The sequence below is a fragment of the Triturus cristatus genome, chromosome 1_2 (genome assembly GCF_964204655.1).
Source record: "Triturus cristatus chromosome 1_2, aTriCri1.1, whole genome shotgun sequence".
NCBI classification, from domain to species: domain Eukaryota; kingdom Metazoa; phylum Chordata; class Amphibia; order Caudata; family Salamandridae; genus Triturus; species Triturus cristatus.
This window is the reverse complement of record NC_140580.1, coordinates 707,584,374-707,601,765: the sequence shown is the minus strand read 5'-3', so window position 1 is coordinate 707,601,765 and position 17,392 is coordinate 707,584,374. Positions and strand designations below refer to the sequence as shown.

The 17,392-nt window shown below is 46.2% G+C and overlaps 1 protein-coding gene across 1 annotated transcript in view; it reads right to left on the bottom strand.

The window, feature by feature from the left end:
* Positions 1-10,386, bottom strand: part of LOC146867871 (elastase-1-like) — a 75,271-nt gene extending 64,885 nt beyond the window's left edge. The window contains exon 1 of the mRNA XM_085608584.1: positions 10,241-10,386. Within this exon, the coding sequence (XP_085464710.1) occupies positions 10,241-10,337 (97 nt within the window). The 5' untranslated portion in view covers positions 10,338-10,386. The remainder of the gene's footprint in view (positions 1-10,240) is intronic.
* Positions 10,387-17,392: the final 7,006 nt, after the last annotated feature.

The window sequence follows — 17,392 nt, the reverse complement described above, 5'->3', positions numbered from 1 at the left end:
CTAAATGTTTTGGTGTTGAATTAATTAACTTTGTAAAACTTTTACTAAATTACTGGCTTTATGATTACAAAGTTTCCTCCCTAAACATATGTGCATTGGGCCTTCTAGTTTTATTAAAGGAAGACTGTTTTTGGATTAGTTTTCTTCATTATAATCTGTAGTGCTCTTAAACCCAATTAACCTGTGACTGCAGTGGCTCATGCAAAAAGAACAATTGATGGACAGAATGCAGGACAATGTCACACATTCACCCCAGTACAGAGATCTGGGCCTAAATCCATCGTTTTTTTGCTCAACCATGCTATTCCAGTTTGGACCCATCCATATGCAAATCAGGCTTGACCCTGCGCCCATTGGGAACAGTCCAGCCCGAACTGCCAGGCCAGGCCCTCCCTGGACTGGAAACAAGCATTCTAGGACCGGTTTCGGGATTTCAGTCCTCATCAACCAGGATAGCATGAATCCAGTGGCATGGAGAGCACGGGACTCACGTCTGGGCATACCCGTTCCACTCGGGGTGACAAATGCAAAAAGAACAATTGATGGACAGAATGCAGAACCCTCATCAGCCAGGATAGCTTGACTCCAGTGGCTCATCGTTCGGAAAAAGCTTTTGATCAAGTGGGATCAGGAAACTTATTTGAAGCCTTAAAACGGCATGATTTTGGACCTACATGTTTGAATATCTTACTTTATTTTATGCTGCACCTAAAGTTGTCTGTCCCTACAACACTCCACATCTCCGAATTCAAAACATGGGTCTCTCCATGGTGCAATTGCAGAGCTGTGGCTGTTGAAAGCACCCAGCACTATTTTAACACCCCAGAGCCAACAGGTCATGTGACTCCAAAGTTGCTTGCATTACACTAGGTTCAAAGTGCAAATAGATACTTTAGTATCAAAATACTCCCATAAAAGGTTTTTTCAAATATTATTACAACCTTATAAAATGTAAAGACAGCATCCTTAGACAAGCTGAAGCTAAATCTCAACTAATTCAAATTACCCAGCTAACACATGTGTTTCAGGCCCTTGCATTACCCCCCTCAGGGTCTCAAGGGGTAGGAAGGGTTGGAATATAATTTCGCACTTTGAAACCAGTGTGATGCCAGCAGCTTGGGTGGCAAGGGTTATGTTGGCATTGTGGGGTTAAAAGACTGCTCCGAGAGCTTCAATTTATATTAATGGAATCGTATTTGTCTTTTATTCGAAAGAGGGATTAGACATGGAATCTCCAATGTTCTCTGTTTTGGAACTAGAACATTTTAGCAAGAATTAGACACTATATACATGTTTAAGGTTTTACCTATGGAGACTACAGTTTAACATATTTAGCATATGCATACAACACTTCTATCTGTCTCCGATCCTTCTTCCTCATTGTCTGAATTCTTTGATGTAGTTGATATTTTTTCTAAAGTTTCTGAATATAAAATAAATATCAAGAAATCTTACAAATGTACTATTAAATATATATTTGTCTTAAATCAATGGTTAATAATTAAAATATGGTATGTAGTAACAACAAAAGACTTAGGGATTTGTTTTTCTGGCTCCATAAATGATTCTTACATTAAATATAGATTAGATTAAATTGAAAATGTATAACAGGGCTACAAAATGGTCTCCATTGAAACGTTCCTAGTGGTGAAGGTCAGACACCAGTAAGATGATGTTAGCCCCAATTGTTACTGATCTCACATCCATGTCAAAACGAATGGGCATATGTGCAACAAAATGTCGCAGCGCGGAGCTGCGCCAAATTTGGTAGCGCCGTGACATTTTTAAAACGCAGTGATGCTCCGTATTTACTATAATACGGCGAACCCCTGTGTTTTCCCTAGCGCTGGTGCTAAAATTAGCTGCCTAGCGCTAATTCAGACACCCTTGCACCATAGCACAAGGGTGCCTGCGTTGCAGGCGATTATGGTTTATGTGCAGGAAGATGTCCCTTCCTGCACAAAAGCAATCCATAATGGCTATTTGTTACTTATATGTGTGTTGCATTATGCAGTACACATAGAAATAGCAAACCGTCATTATTTAATGATTTTTTGTTAATGTGCAGGAAGGGACACCAAAACAATCATTAATGGCATGTTGCTCTTTCTATGTGTCCTGCAGAAGCACACATAGAAAAAGCAAAAACGAGGAGAAATAAAAGCATTTATCCTCGTGCGCCATTCTAACGCCTTCTCTTGCATGGAGTGAGTTTTTGACGCTGCCACAAATTTACACCTTCTTGTAAATTTGGGGCAGCATCGAAAAACAATGGGTATTGCGTTGGAAAGCCCACAGCAACACCCATTGCAAACCCCTTTCACAGAGATACCTGCAGGGCAGGGTAGCATATTTACAAAGTGCAGTTTAAACAGCAAAAAGTGGCTTAACGCTACTTTGTAAATATGGTGCAGGGTATACTGCCACCAGAGCATTAAAAAAATTGACACTCCAGTGGCGTTTGGGGCTTGTACATATGACCCTCAGTTTTCTAAAGTCTTTTTTCATACCTTTCAACTGTTCTTCTTTTAAATTGTTTTGAATCCAAAAAAGCAAGAGTGGCATTTCCCAAACAGAAATGCTTTAAACAGTACTAGAGTATGTGTGCCTGATTTTTTAAATTTCTTTCTGCTTTTACCCTCAACAATTTTTGTTTTGGTAAACGGAAACACATAATTCAGTCTCTCCAGTATATCTTGTTTTATAAGAATAAATTCTTCCACTTTTTGTTTTCAATGAAATTGTATTTATGACTCATAAGCCTATATGTTTATATATCCATTATAATCAACATTCGTACAGTACTCTGAGCAATAGTGAAATTTAACTTGTCAGATGAAGCAGAGTTTTTCAATTCATCACTATATTATTGTAAAAAAAGATAAAGATAAATAATAAAATTTGGTTTTGAGCCTAAATGGGAATCAAAAATTGCTGGATGGATTTAGCAATCATGTAAAAATTAGAATTTTCTATCAATTTCACATTCAAAAGAGTTATATGATCGTCCTAATATTTTTAAGCAGTTTTCGAAACTAGTATCTCTTTTAAAGGATAAAATTGACTTATTACAGGCATTTGACACTGTTCATCGTGTTATTTTATATCTTTTTCATAAGTATTCCCGTTCTCCAAAAGCTTCTATACACAACTCTTAAGCCATAAAGGTGAAAGGAACAAATTTAAGACAGAAGAGTAGTGGGGAAAAGATCTAGGGACAGATTTAAAGTTTGGCATACGGTTTTCTGTCCATCAGGGTGGTGAAGGACGCTGTGCCTGCCAACCTGGTAGACTGCCCCCGCCAAATTTTGAGATCTCATCTGGCTTAGCCAAGACATCTGTACCTTGACAGGAACTGTTGTGACAGAATTTTCTATCAAGGTATAAAATGTTCTGTGGACAACCGTCAAAACTAAACATTTAAAAAAAATGTTTTTCAAAAACAAACTCCCAAAAGTGGAGTTTGTTACTGAAAAGCAAAAAACAAATGGCCCTCACAACCAATTACTTTTTTCCTGGGCATAGGGGGGTCATGATTTATTGGTTTCTGTCCCTCATTGCGAGGTTCTACCTGGTAGTGACAGAGAGGAAAAATGACAATATATTATCTACCCTATATATGGCGGGTGGTGTAATGCCCTTCTTCCAACCGCCCCTGGGCTGTTTGGAGAAAGTTTTCTGATGATGGAGCCAATGAGAGCACCCCGATTAAAAGGAGGTGGTCTTCCTGACCCTAAATTGGGCAGGCAGAGCAACAGTTTGGTGGACACGGTAATCTGTTGCATTTGTGGCAGAGTACCCTGTTCGCCAAAATTTAAATATGGCTCTTAGACATTATATAGTCTATTTACACTTGGAACTCTATCTGGTCAAAATTCCTTACTACATTTCAGACTGCAAGCTTAATGCAGACTCTATTTCTGTTGTATAACGGATTGTTTATTCCACCTGTTACATTGTATAAGGCTAAAGATTCGATAAGGAGTAGCTGTTGGTCTTGTAATTCAATAGATGTAGACTTACTGCACGTGATGTATGAGTGTCCTTTAGGTCATCATTTTTTGTCTTGAGGTTTGGAAGGTAGTTAATGATATTATGAATTCAAAGGTTCCTTTCACAATGCAAAATTACTCCATAGGAAGTTTAGTTTTGGCCTGAAGAAGAGCACAGTGGAAAGATATCTACCAACAGCAGTCCAACAAATTACGTTTAAGTAGAAGGGCACTTCAAACGTTTCATATAAGGCATGGTGGAATGCAATATGTTATAACCATAAAATAGACTTAGTTAGCACCACATGTTCCAATATATCTTGTAAAAGATATATAATGTGGCCTCCTTTTGTTTCAGGTCCATGCAGAGACACATCGGAACATGATAATATTTCTAAGGTTAATGATGGGATATATTTTGTCTCCTTGAATATGTACAGAATCGTGTTTGATCAGGTATTTGCCTATTTCTTTACCAAGTATACATTTCCAATTAATCGAATATTATCTTATTATTTATTATTTATAGACATGATTATGACCAATTCTTGGCCCCCTATATCATTTAGTTTTTTCTTAACTTAACATAACATGTGTGTTTGTAAAGCGCACGTTCACCCCAGCAACTGGGCATCTTGACGCTGAATAACAGATGTATGTAGTTTTTTCTTAAAGCTGCATCTCTCTTTTTCTGTAGTTATAAAATATACAATTCTATTGTACATTATATGTAACTTCGGGCCTGATTTAGAGATCGGCGGACAGGTTACTCCATCACAAATGTGATAGTAATCCAGTCTGCCATATTACAAGTGCGATTGGATATAATGCATGTGTAATACAGTGGGCGGGATATCCGTCACATTTGTGATGGAGCAACCCATCCACCGAACTCTAAATCAGGCCCTATGTTGCTTATGACTTTGAATTATAATATACATATTTTCCAATTTTAAAATCACTTGCTGCATGGTTTGGTGAAGGCCCTGAACCCAATTATAGGTCCGAGCCACAGGAAAGTGCTCTAACAACCAGTATTCCCCGAGGCAGAAGGGCTATACGGCTATTTGAGCATTTCACCCACAAAGTGTAGAAGGTTCTGAATTAAAAAGTGAGAAACATGAAGACAAACATTGGAATGTTGGAGCTCCAGGCTTATACCAGCCATTATAAGTCCGGAGCTACTTCATTGGCTTCAGTGGAGCTCTCAATATTCCAATGTTCTAATATTCTATATCTTCCTATATAGATAGCGGTTATATTGATAGTAACCAGGTTTTAATTTGTGTGAATTAGATTTCTTAAAACACCTTTTTTAACACAAAAGAATTCAGCTGAAGAGTACAGTTATACCATACATGCATAGGTAAACAAACACCTCTAAAGTTTAGTGTGCTACATAGACTTTGCACGATGCATATATGAATCTGGAATGTTCGCAGTGTTGTCACATAATAAAATGCTAGACTAACGCACCAGCGACCGTGTCAATTGCCTGTTGAACAGAGTAAATGGAGTATTTTGGATGGGTTTTATTGTGAACATTCTTTTCTTAAAATGAAGGCATTCTAGGGTACTTTTCTCTGGGCTGCTCCATTTATGCAGCACTCTAAGCTTCTGAGGAGCTAAAAGCAGCCAGTTAGCAGCACCGATCGATTTGCTTATTTTCCACGATTTACACTGCATTGTTTGCATTTCAGCAAACTATCTCCATGAAATTTTTTTTTACATACATCTAGTACTTTTTAAGTAGTGCTTTGTGGCATAATTTTGTGTTACTAATCGATAAATACTAACTATAATACCCATTTTAATGATACTCAATTGAAGAATTTCAGAATGTCAAACTGCCCAAGCCTAGATTTGTTCCTGTGACCTGCAAATCACATTAGATAGTAGCAGCAAGCAGTTGCTCAAGGAGATGCCCATATTGTGGGATAATTTAAACCAGATCAGTAAATATGGGTGCAAAAGCATCTCATTAAATGATCAGATGTTTTGCCATGAAAACAGCCATCGCTGGACTTTAAAGGTACACCTTACGGCACTGACCAATCAATCAAACAATTATTTGTATAGAGCGGCTAATCACCCCGTGGGGTATCCAGGCACTGTGTTGCAGGTATCAGTGGAAGAGCCAGGTCTTGAGTTCCTTCGTAAAGTGGTTCAGCGAGGGAGAAGTGCAGAGGTGGAGGGTGTTCCAGGTTTTGGTGGTGAAGTTGGAGAATGAGCATCCTCCAGAGCGGCTGCAGGGGATAGTTGTGTCTGAGCAAGGATTAGGTGACCAGACCGGAGGTTTCTAGAGATTTTGTGGAAGATCAGGTGGTGTTTCATGTAGTCTGGCCCTTGGTTGTGGAAGGCTTTGTATGCGTGAGTCAGGACCTTATACAATTGTAGCTTATGTAATTGCCATATAGGCCAGTCCAGAGGTATCCCTTCAGAAAGCTACATCGCCCGTTGGTGACACGGCCAAGTGCTTACACAGTGGGACACATTTTCAGGGACAGTGTGAATGGGCAACCTCAGCCCGCCCTCACAGACTCAGCTATATTAAGCCACTGTAGCTCTGTGCTCACGCAATGTGACACTTTTTGATTGTCTGTGACATCACACTGGTGCTGTATGCCACTGGATGTGATGGCAGTGGGCTGACCCCAGTGAAAAATGTTTTTTGGGGTCAGACTGTACGGGGAACCTATAAGGCAAGTGCCTAGTCCATAGTAACCCAACTGACGCCCCTAAGCATACTGACAAACTCAGAGAAGGAGGTCAAGGGTTTCATTCACGGTGGACAATTACAGGCTTCCAGTTTCCTCAGATAAGGCTGTATCTATGGGGCCAAGAAAGGGGATGGGGTTATGTGTCAGGACTCAGGCACTTCACGCTGATGACTAACGCACAAAATTGCCCTGGAAGGAGGCAAGATTGGCAGGTCCACTATGCAATATTAAGTAAATTACATTGAAGAATATGTATATCAAGAAAAGAGCTGAACAACTAGACTTACTCTATGTTGATAGTTATTTCATAAAAATCAAACAGGTCCCTTTGATTGAGTGTGACGTAAATATCAGTAAAGCCTCGTTCTGCATCCTAGACTGGAATTTGGAACACCTCTGCATGGGGGATTGCATCTTGTGGAGGTCATAGCACTAACTGAGCCACTGTATTCATGGAGGCCCCACAGACAATTAGACATCAGGAAGTGAACACGTATGAACAGTGAGACAAAGACTGGGTCATACAAGCCACCACATGATGGGGACTCCAGAATGACTTAATTTATCTTAATTTATATTATCTGTTCCCAAACATCTGCATGCATGCTGGATGTCTAACTATCATTGAGTTGTGAGCTCAGGTGGGTCAGTGAATACAACCACCAGGACCTTTCCAATAGACAGAGAAGATTCTGAAATGTGGGAAGCGCCTCTACCATAGGATGGTAGCCCAGGTGTAGAACTCCTCCCTGCTTGGACATCATCAGCGCAAGCCCTTAATTGGCTAGATTGCTGCCAATCACCCGCAAGATAAATGGGATATCAGGATCTTTGAGAAGGTTCTTGAGTTGTTTTACCAGTCGTTAAGTGATGAAGACATGATACCTGCTGCCTCATCCAAGTAATTAGGTCTAGGAGGTCTCTATTACTGCCACAATCTCTCTCACATCGTAGCTATGTTTTCCAAGCGTGGACCCTCGGAGGAGATGCCTCTCGTATTGACACAAGTCCAGATGTCTATGAAGATGAAATTCAAGAAATGCCTCATTATCCTGACTGCTGGTGTACCCTTACAAATTCTTTTGGAACCTTCCGCAAGAAACCGTGTTTAAGACCTTCTACGCTGACGGGGAGAACTTCGAAATGGCCACCTACCTAGCACCACACCCGTGGCATGGAGCCAGGATCCCGTCATCATACCACACCATCCTCAAGGCTGACCAATCCAAACCTAGTACGAACGTGTGGGCGGAGGCTCTTGTTTTAAAGCATGTCTGCTACACAGTTGTTAAATTAAGTGCTAATAATATTCATATTAGTAACAACTTTTGCTTAGATGTCGCCGAACTGAGATAAACAAACTATTCTTACAATAATGCTACTTAACAGCATCACAAGTGGGCCACACAATCACAAAGATTAGAATATTTAATGGCCAGGTTGCGAGTTGGGCAACAGGGACCACGCGAATACCAGGTCTGAAATTAACCGTTCAGGAAAGTACTCCTGCTCCAGTACAATGCAATTATTGCCTGTGAGCTACCACTCCACAAACCTCATAATTGGGACCTATATGAAGCATTATGCCATTACTTTTAATGAAATACACTTTCTGATTGCAATGATGCAGTTATTTAACCCTCATAATTAATTAAATGACTCTAAGTCCCTCATTACAAGGGGCCAGTTAATTGTTATGTGTGCGGCAAATGCTGCTACTGCACATATAGCAATTCTGCATTTTGTCATAAATATCAGCATTTCAAACCTGACAATATTTTCCGGGAGAAAAATGCCCAGTATTTACCAAAACATGTGGATTTTGATACGGTTAGCACCAAAATCCTAATTCCTCAAAAATTCAAAGTTGGGTGATATTGATTGCACCCAATAAATTTTGACTCAGTGGTGTCGAAATGTATAAGGTGAGATACATATCAAACCAGTTATTGGTTCACTCATAATGAGGGCTTAAGATAGCGAACAAGCATTATTACTAAACCAATGGGTACGCTGTAACAGTAGCTGTATGAAAGTAACTTTACTAAATGTTAGATCAGAAGATCAGAAAAAAATACCTCAATCCATTAGCTGAAACAGTAGATGACAAGCACATTTGCAAACAGTGCAAGACATTAGGGGAATCCCATAGGGTCCTGGTTCCAGCAGCTATTTCCTAGCTGTATCTGGATTCCGTTCAAGCCAGTGAAATATGAAGAATTTATCCTGGTATAGTTTTCCTACACTGGGACACAATTCAGCAGCATCCACATGATGTCTACTTTCTGTTCAGAGCAGCAATCTGCAGGTTGCGAAGGGGCTTTCTTATTTTTGCTTTCAGCTGGGCCCAAAAACAAAGGCCTGATTTAAGGAACCATCAGCCCATCTGTTTTTCAAGTATCATGGTGACTGGTTGCAATCTGGAGCCTAACAGCTAGATGCCAGTGAAATGGAAGGAAACAAAGGCATACAGATAATAACTTCACAGGTTCTTTAGCGAAACTATGATTTAGAGGCAGGTTTTTGATGTGCTTGCACTGTAATATTGCCAGATGTAGCTGTGTGAATGAGTAATTACACCAATAATTATTTAAATTGCACTTACTAATTTATTTACAATTCTTTTATAGCGCTACACATCTCAGAGTAGGGTGTGGGAGCACTTTACATTACAAACAGAGAGATAATAAATCATACACGTGTGTAGGTCAATGTACGAAAGTGCAATGAAGGTTATAAGGTGTAGGAGTCACATAATATCCATACTTGTAGACATTTTTTTGTTAAAAGTGTATGGTTGAGAGAAATAGAAAGTCAGGATTTACACACAGTCATTTTGGTTGTCTTTGCTGACAAGACTCTATTGCTACCCAAAGGAACCCTTCTTTGCAAAATTAAATTAATAATAGCTTAAAAAATAGGATCTAACTCCATGGCTTACAGGTTGCATGCAGCTTCTTGACGCCAGTTCATAGCTCTCTGTGCTATATTAGAAGGACTGCAACTTAAGAACTGGAAGTAAGAAAAGGCATCTCTGTGCCAAAAGCAGAAATCTTCTTACCTAGTTACATAATATACAAATCAGTGATCTGTATGTTACAGATGTGCTTTGCAGTTTCACATTAACCCTCTTTGATCTTTTGTGTCAAACTGCGATTAGCCAAAACACAGATTTCTCGAGCAAGTGCAAAAACTATCGGAGTTATATTCCCTTTATTATTATCCATTGGAATTTGCTGGGCACACAAAGATCTCTGCAGCATATGCCATAAACCATAATATAGCCTCTTTTTGACCAATTAATTAAGCTGAACATATATACTGTCACGTGTCTTTGCTGCCAATTTCTTTGAGGCAAGTAGTTTTTGTATTTTTTATTTCTATAAATAAATGTATAAGTTGACTGTCAGACTCGCTTTTCATGACCACCCCTCGTGACTCCGGTCTTTATCTCCGCCACACCTTAACCTCCAATGTATGGGTTCCCAGAGTAACATTATTCCAGTTCCAGCACTGTTTGCAACTTACCTAGATGTAGAAATTTCGGGTGAATCTTGTGCTGGAGTTGGGATGTTTGTGCTAAAGCTAGCACGAACGGGAGAGCGAGGAGCCCCTTTACATACATCGCGTACAGCCTACTGACCTGACGGGACGATGCACGCGCCAATATTTATACGGCAGCGTAGGCCATGTTTTTTGACATCACACGAGGCAGGGACATAACGCCACCACCATCTATTTATTGTTGTTGTCGCCCAGATAAATACAGTGGAACAATGCTAGTGGTCACAGCCCCCGGTGTCTGGATGCTTCTGTCTGTGCTAAGCGCGCGTGTTATGAGTCGACAGTTTCATCAGCAGTTTTTACGCTGAAAGCATCAGCGGCAACACTACGCTCTTATGGATCTCAGGAGCGAAAACTCAAGACCCCCCAACTCCTCTTCCCTATGTTTTTGTTTGTGTTCAGTGGTGGGATACAATATTTCTATTGAAGGGCTCGTAATTGCACAAATGTGGCGCTAGATGGCGGCGCAGCCCTTTATATTCCAGAAATATAAACGCTTGCTTATGTATGAACGTCAGAGACCCTTAACCTTAAACTCAATTTGTGCCGGTTAGAGGTGATCAAGCCAAATAATTATTGGGGAGATGTGTAGCTTGACTCCAAGAGCCAAAGAAAGAGCGGAGCCATCAAAACATTGTCCTGTTAATTCTGCAGTAAAATATTAAGAAACTCGGAACAACTACACAATATAAGCTGCTAAATGTATGTCATGTAAATATATACCAGTACTCTTTAACACGAAAAACAACCTTTTATAGCATCTCTGAGTTTTATTTGTAGTCTAGAGCAAAAGTATCCCATAGCTAATACCACTTTGCATTCTGGAATGAGCAATCAAAACTACAAGTTGTTGTTCGTCTACATAAACTAAAACTTAAAGATAACGATCTTTGTTGGAGTTTTGCTGGAACCCATCAACATATGTTTTTTGAATGCTCGATATTGCAACCTTTTTGGGAATTGGTCCACAAACACTTACTGCTAATTTTTGGTATTAATTTTGAGCTCTCAATAGCTTTAATCTTATTAGGCCCATGGGCTGCACCTACCCCGTTACCACTTGATGATACGGATATGCAATTGCTAGATTTGCTTATATCAATTGCTGTTAAAATTGTATTAACAGAGTGGAAATCTTTTAATTCAGTTTCGTACCATACTTGGTGGGCTTGGGTATCATTTCTTCGAGGGGCTCATACCTTGGTTGAAGACAGGCACTATACGCCGTCTATTTCTTTTTTTTTTTTTTTTTTTTTAAACCGTTTATTACAAATCTCAAGAATATACAAGTATGGGCCTACAACCTTCCGGCCGGCCGCTAGAAATGACAGGAGCATATGACATACATTCATAAAACACTTGGCGTTGCAGAGGAGCATAATCAGGAGGTATCAACGTCGTAAGCCACATCAGCCAGACCCCACAATACGGTTTCATTTTAAATTACAAACAACAAGAAAAACCACACCCACAAGGCAACCCGCGATCGAAAATAGCAGCACGTGCTCCCCAAATGGGGGATCCCAACTATCCACAGGAGTCTAAAGAGGGGGAGGAGAACAGAGCGAGGACTGGGGGAACCCTGTGCCCGGGGCTGGGGGAAGGAGTCGGCTAAGGGGACGGGGCTGGTGAGGCAGCAGGCAGCAATGGTGGTGCGCAGATACCCCCGCGGTAGGCGTTCCAGGGGCCCCATACTTTCACCCATGTCCCAGGCTTACCCCTCGCCACATACACCACCTTTTCTCGAAACATGCACCAGTCCATGTGTTCTTTCCAGGCCGACACCGCCGGGGGCCTCTGGGATCCCCACAGTTGAGCAATATCACGCTTAGCTATCATATATCCCAGAGTCACCCACCACGTCTGCGGAGCCGAGTAATCAGTTGGTTCCCACACATTCAACAGGCATCTCCTCGCTTCGGGCAGCAGCGCCACACGCGTAACCACTCGCAGGACCTCGTGCACACCACGCCAGAATCGCTCCACCTTCGGGCATTCCCACAAAATATGCAGAAAGGTCGCCAAAGCACCACACCCACGCTTACACAACCCATCCTCAGCATAGCCCATACGCAGAAGCCTTGGCCCCGTCATGTAGACCCGGTGGAGTATCTTAAGCTGGACGAAGCGAAGGCGAGCCGGTATGGCCACCTCCTTCGGAGAGGCCACCGCGGAGGTCCAGTCCTCGTCGTCCAACTCCAGCCCGTCGGCAACCCAAGCCTCTCGGAGGCCAGTCAGCAAGCCCGAGCGGTCATTGATCAGTTTTTTGTAGATCAGTGAGATCGTGCTGTCTGGGACGTGGCCATCCAGCACTCTGTCCTCCAGGGGGGAAGACTCCGGGATGGAGGCAACGTCTGGGAAGACGGAGCCCAGTGCATGACTGACCTGCAAGTACCGAAAGTATTCACTGCCCTGCAACTGAAATTCCGTCTGCAGCGTCTCGAATGTTTTAAATCCCCCCCTCGTCCAGAGATCCCCCACTTTACTGATGCCTATTATGTCCCACTTCTCGAAGCCCTTCGAGGTCCACAGGGAGCCCAACCTCTCAGACGCATATAGCGGTGACGCCCGGGTCAAACGGTCCTTCCACCCCATAGCTGCATTGGCCGCGTGCCATACTCGCACCATGACACGCGTGGGCCCCGTCAGGCGAGCGTCGGGCGCGCCAGAATAGAGCGCTCGATTGTAGTCGCCACCGGGCAGTAGCATCTTGTCCATTTCAAATGCCGGGTTTAAGGCAGGCCCGTATAGGCCATGGTTAATTGCAGCTAGCTGGGAGGCCCAGTAATACCGTTTAATATCCGGGAGGGCAATCCCCCCATCGTACCATGGGAGCGTCAACTTCGCCAGGGCAATACGCGGCCTCCCGTCCCAGAACAGGCGGCGTTGCAGACTCTCCACCTCACGGAAGTAGCGCGCCGGGACTAAGTCCATAGTGTTCTGCAGAGCGTACAGGAAGCGTGGCAACGACATCATCTTGAACAATGCCGCCCGGCCGAGCGGCGAAAGCGGCAGGCGCGGCCAGCGCGCGACGTCCTCCTTCAGGCGCTGGAGGGGGGGAAGCAAGTTCCGTTCGTAGCGGGCCTCCGGGTCCAGAGTAATGAAGACACCCAGGTACCTAAACCCCCGTGAGGCGATCTGGATCGGACAGCCCCGCGGGAGGACGGGAGCCTCCCCAGAGAGCACATACACACATGATTTAGCCCAGTTGATGACAAGGCCTGAGTTGCGGCCGAATGAATGTAAAACATCAACCAGTACTATTAGTGATTTACGTGGGGAGGCTAGGTACAGAAGGATGTCATCAGCGTATAGGGACACGCGGTCCTCATACTCGGAGGTCCAACGGAGACCACGGATAGAAGGATGCCACCGCAGCCACTCCGCCAGGGGCTCCAAGGCCAGCGCGAACAGGAGCGGCGACAAGGGGCAGCCCTGTCGCGTGCCCCGGCCCAGCTCGAATGGGGCCGATACTCTTCCGTTCACCACCACCTGCGCCAATGGGCCCGAATACAACAATTTGACCCAACTGATGAACCCTGGGCCAAATCCAAACTTCGCAAGCATCGCCCAAATGTACGGCCACTCAAGCGTGTCAAACGCCATGGTGGCGTCTAAGGACGCCAAGATGGCCGGCTCCCGCACGAATGGGACACGTGCGAGCACCCCGTGCAAGCGCCGCAGGTTAAGGGCCGTGTTGCGATGGGGAATAAAGCCAGACTGGTCTTGGTGGACCAGATCGCCCACCACGCCGACCAGCCGATTGGCCAGCACCTTGGCGAGAATTTTGGGCTCCGCATTCAAGAGCGAGATAGGCCGATAGGATGTAACCCGGTCCCGAGGTCTCCCTTCCTTGTGGATCACCACGATTGTAGCCAGACGCTGGTCCAGCGGGAGGGAGCCCAGCGAGTGGGCCGCCAGGAACATCGCGCGGAGGTGGGGCGCCAGTACATCCGGTCGCAACTTGTACAACTCGATAGGGATGCCATTCGGGCCCATGGCCTTGCCAGAAGCGACTGAACGTATGGCGAGGGCAATTTCGTCGGGGGTGGGAGCGGCGTCCAGCGACACCCTGTCCTCCTCCGAGAGGGAAGGCAGCGCGATATCCCTAAGCAGGGCATGGGAATCCTCCTCCGAGCAGGAAGAGACCGGGGAATACACCTGGCGGAAATAATCCGCGAAACAGGAGACAATTTCTTCTGGCTCGGTTACACTCACACCATCCGTCTTCTCAATCAGCGGGACCACACGATTCGCTCTCTCCTTTTTGTCCAACCACGCTATCAGTTTACCAGCCTTATCACCCACATCATACAGTCGCCCCTGTTGCTCCCTACTGAGGCCCCTGGCCGCCTCCGTAACGAGGGCCCTATAGGCCGCCTGCTTAAGTTGGAGGACATGTAGTGCAGCATCCGTCACCCCACCCTCTAGATCACTCTCCAATTCGGCAATTTCGGCCTCCACCCGGGTCACCTCCTCCCGCTCGCGCCTCCGGGCGTGGGAAATAAGGGATAGGGCCTCCCCTCTAAGAACTGTCTTGAAGGCCTCCCACAGGGAGATAGCCGAAGGCACGGACCCCACATTCTCATCAAAATATCGCTGCAGGGATTTAATCAAGTCAGCGCGAATGGTGGGGTCGCGCAGGTACCAGGAATTGATTGGGACTACCCTGCCCTCACCCCTCGGAAAGACATCAAAGTGTAACAGGAGCGGGGAGTGATCTGAGATACCCCGTGCCAAATGGCGCACCTCTCCCACCCTCCCGACATAGGCCGCCGGGACAAGGACATAATCAAGCCGTGAGAGACTACCATGGGCCCCCGAGTGGAAAGTGTACTGCAGCTGCGTGGGATGTTTTAAGCGCCAGCAGTCCACCAATCCCAGAGTATCCAGGAGGCCGGACAGCCACGCATGCGCCCGGGGGAGGTCCCTAGGGGGGTGACGATCCACAGTCCCAGAAACCACCGCATTGAAGTCCCCCCCCACCACCAGAAGCCCCCCCGGAAGGCCAAGGAGGAGGCGCCCCAGGTCCGCAAAAGTGGTCGACTGCAGCCCCGGTGGGACGTATACTGATACAAAGACAACCACTTTGCCCTCCATTCTCCCCACCAAGACAGTGTAGCGTCCCCTATCATCGTGGAGCACCTCATCAATTTCCAACGGGAGCGAGTTCTTTACCATGATGCCCACACCCCGTGAGCCCGACGTGAAGCCCGAGTGGGCCACCAGACGGTAGCCACGCCGATTCATGGCACAGAAAGAATTGCCAATAAGGTGTGTCTCCTGCAGAAAGACTACATCGGGCGAGATTCGCTTCAAATACTGCAGGACCACACCTCGTTTGATCCTGTCCCCCAGTCCATTAACGTTCCAAGACAACAAAGTTAATTCCCTACCCCCATCACACACAGAAGCCATCATTCGTCCCCCCGAGAGCACCTTAGAACCAACACAAAAATGGGTTTGCCTTGCGATAAAAACGAACAACACCCCATCCCTACCCACCCACCCCAACAGAACTCCCCCCTCCCTGCACCCCTGCATGAGCCCAAACAGCCCCCCAACGTGCAGTGTGCCTGTCGCCCCATAGATGGTTAAACTAACTAGACCCCCAGAGGAGGAGGGAGAACCCCCAAGAGACCCCACACAACCTCCATAGGAGGGGAACTTACGCGAACAGACGAATAGTCAAGAATGGCATCAATTTTGTCCAGAGCGAGGCCTAATATTAGTCCCTCAGTCCTGATCCGGCGAGCCCTCTCCCCCCACCGCTCCCCCCCCGCCCCCCCGATCCCGATCACCAGACAGAGTCTCCAGCCAGTCCCCGGCCGCTTCGGGATGATCAAAAAAGTGTGTGCGGCCATCCACCTCCACACGCAGCTTAGCTGGGAAAAGCATGGCATACTTGAGGTTTAGGTCCCGTAGACGACGTTTGACACCGAGGAAGCTCAGTCTCTGCTTCTGGACCGCTGGGGTGAAATCAGGATAAAAATTAACGTCCATATTGTCGAGTCTGACCGGTCCCTGTAGTCTGGAGGATTGCAGGATAGCGTCTCTGTCCCGAAAATTGAAAATCCGGCCAATGAGAGGCCTCGGAGGGGCTCCGACCTTAGGCCTTCCCCCGGGAACCCTGTGGGCCCTTTCCACCGCGAAGAATTTACTCAGCCCCCGGGGCTGGAGATGGGTAAGAATCAAGTCTTCCACAAATAGGTCCGCCGCCGCCTCCTCACGTCCCTCAGGCACCCCGATGATGCGGATGTTGTTCCTCCGGGCCCGACCCTCGGAGTCTTCCAGGCGGCGATCCATCAGCGCACTCGCCTGGCCAAGCCGGCGCACCTCCTTTTGTAGGGCCGCCACATCTGTCGTGAGGCCCGATGCGGTGTGGGCCAAAGAATCGACCCGGTCATTGGTCTTGGAAAGATCGGCCCTCACCAGGCCAACATCCACGAGGACCGAGTCGATCTTCTGCGCCAGTGTATCAAAACGCTGGCCCACCGAGGCCTTCATCTCGGCGATGGCGCCCATGACATCCCGCAGAGTCAGATCCGCGGGCAGATCAGGAGCATCAGTCGGGCCCTCAGGGGACCTACGTGGCACCTCGGGAGATCCCTTCTGGAGGGTATAGCGGTCCATGCTGTTAGTCTGATGGACTGCGCCACGTCGGGTCGATTTCACCTTTGCCCGGTCACCATCTTGCTTTGTGGCCATGGTCCCAGTCACCCGGTCGCACCAGTCACGTCGTAAAGGGCAGGCAAGCCGGTTCACGGGCTCCGGGGGGGGGCCACCTCAGGTCTGCGGGGTGGATCACAGCCGGCGGGCCGGCAGGGTACCCCAACGAGGCCACACCACCTCACAGTGCCCCGCGACCCAACCTCGCCGAGACAGCAAGGAGGGTGCGAAAGCGAAAGTGAAAGTGCGGGGTACGCGAGTCGCCAAGCCCTGCCCGCCGCTGTTGTTCACTTTGTCCCCGGATCACCCCACAGCTCAAATCCGGGGTTCGGCGAGGAGAAGGCCGCAAACCTCGATCGGTGCTCCCGCCGGTGTCCGAGGTCCGATTTGGAAGCGGAAAACGGGTGCCACCTCAGCTCGGGCTCACCAACACAGTCCCCTCATCTA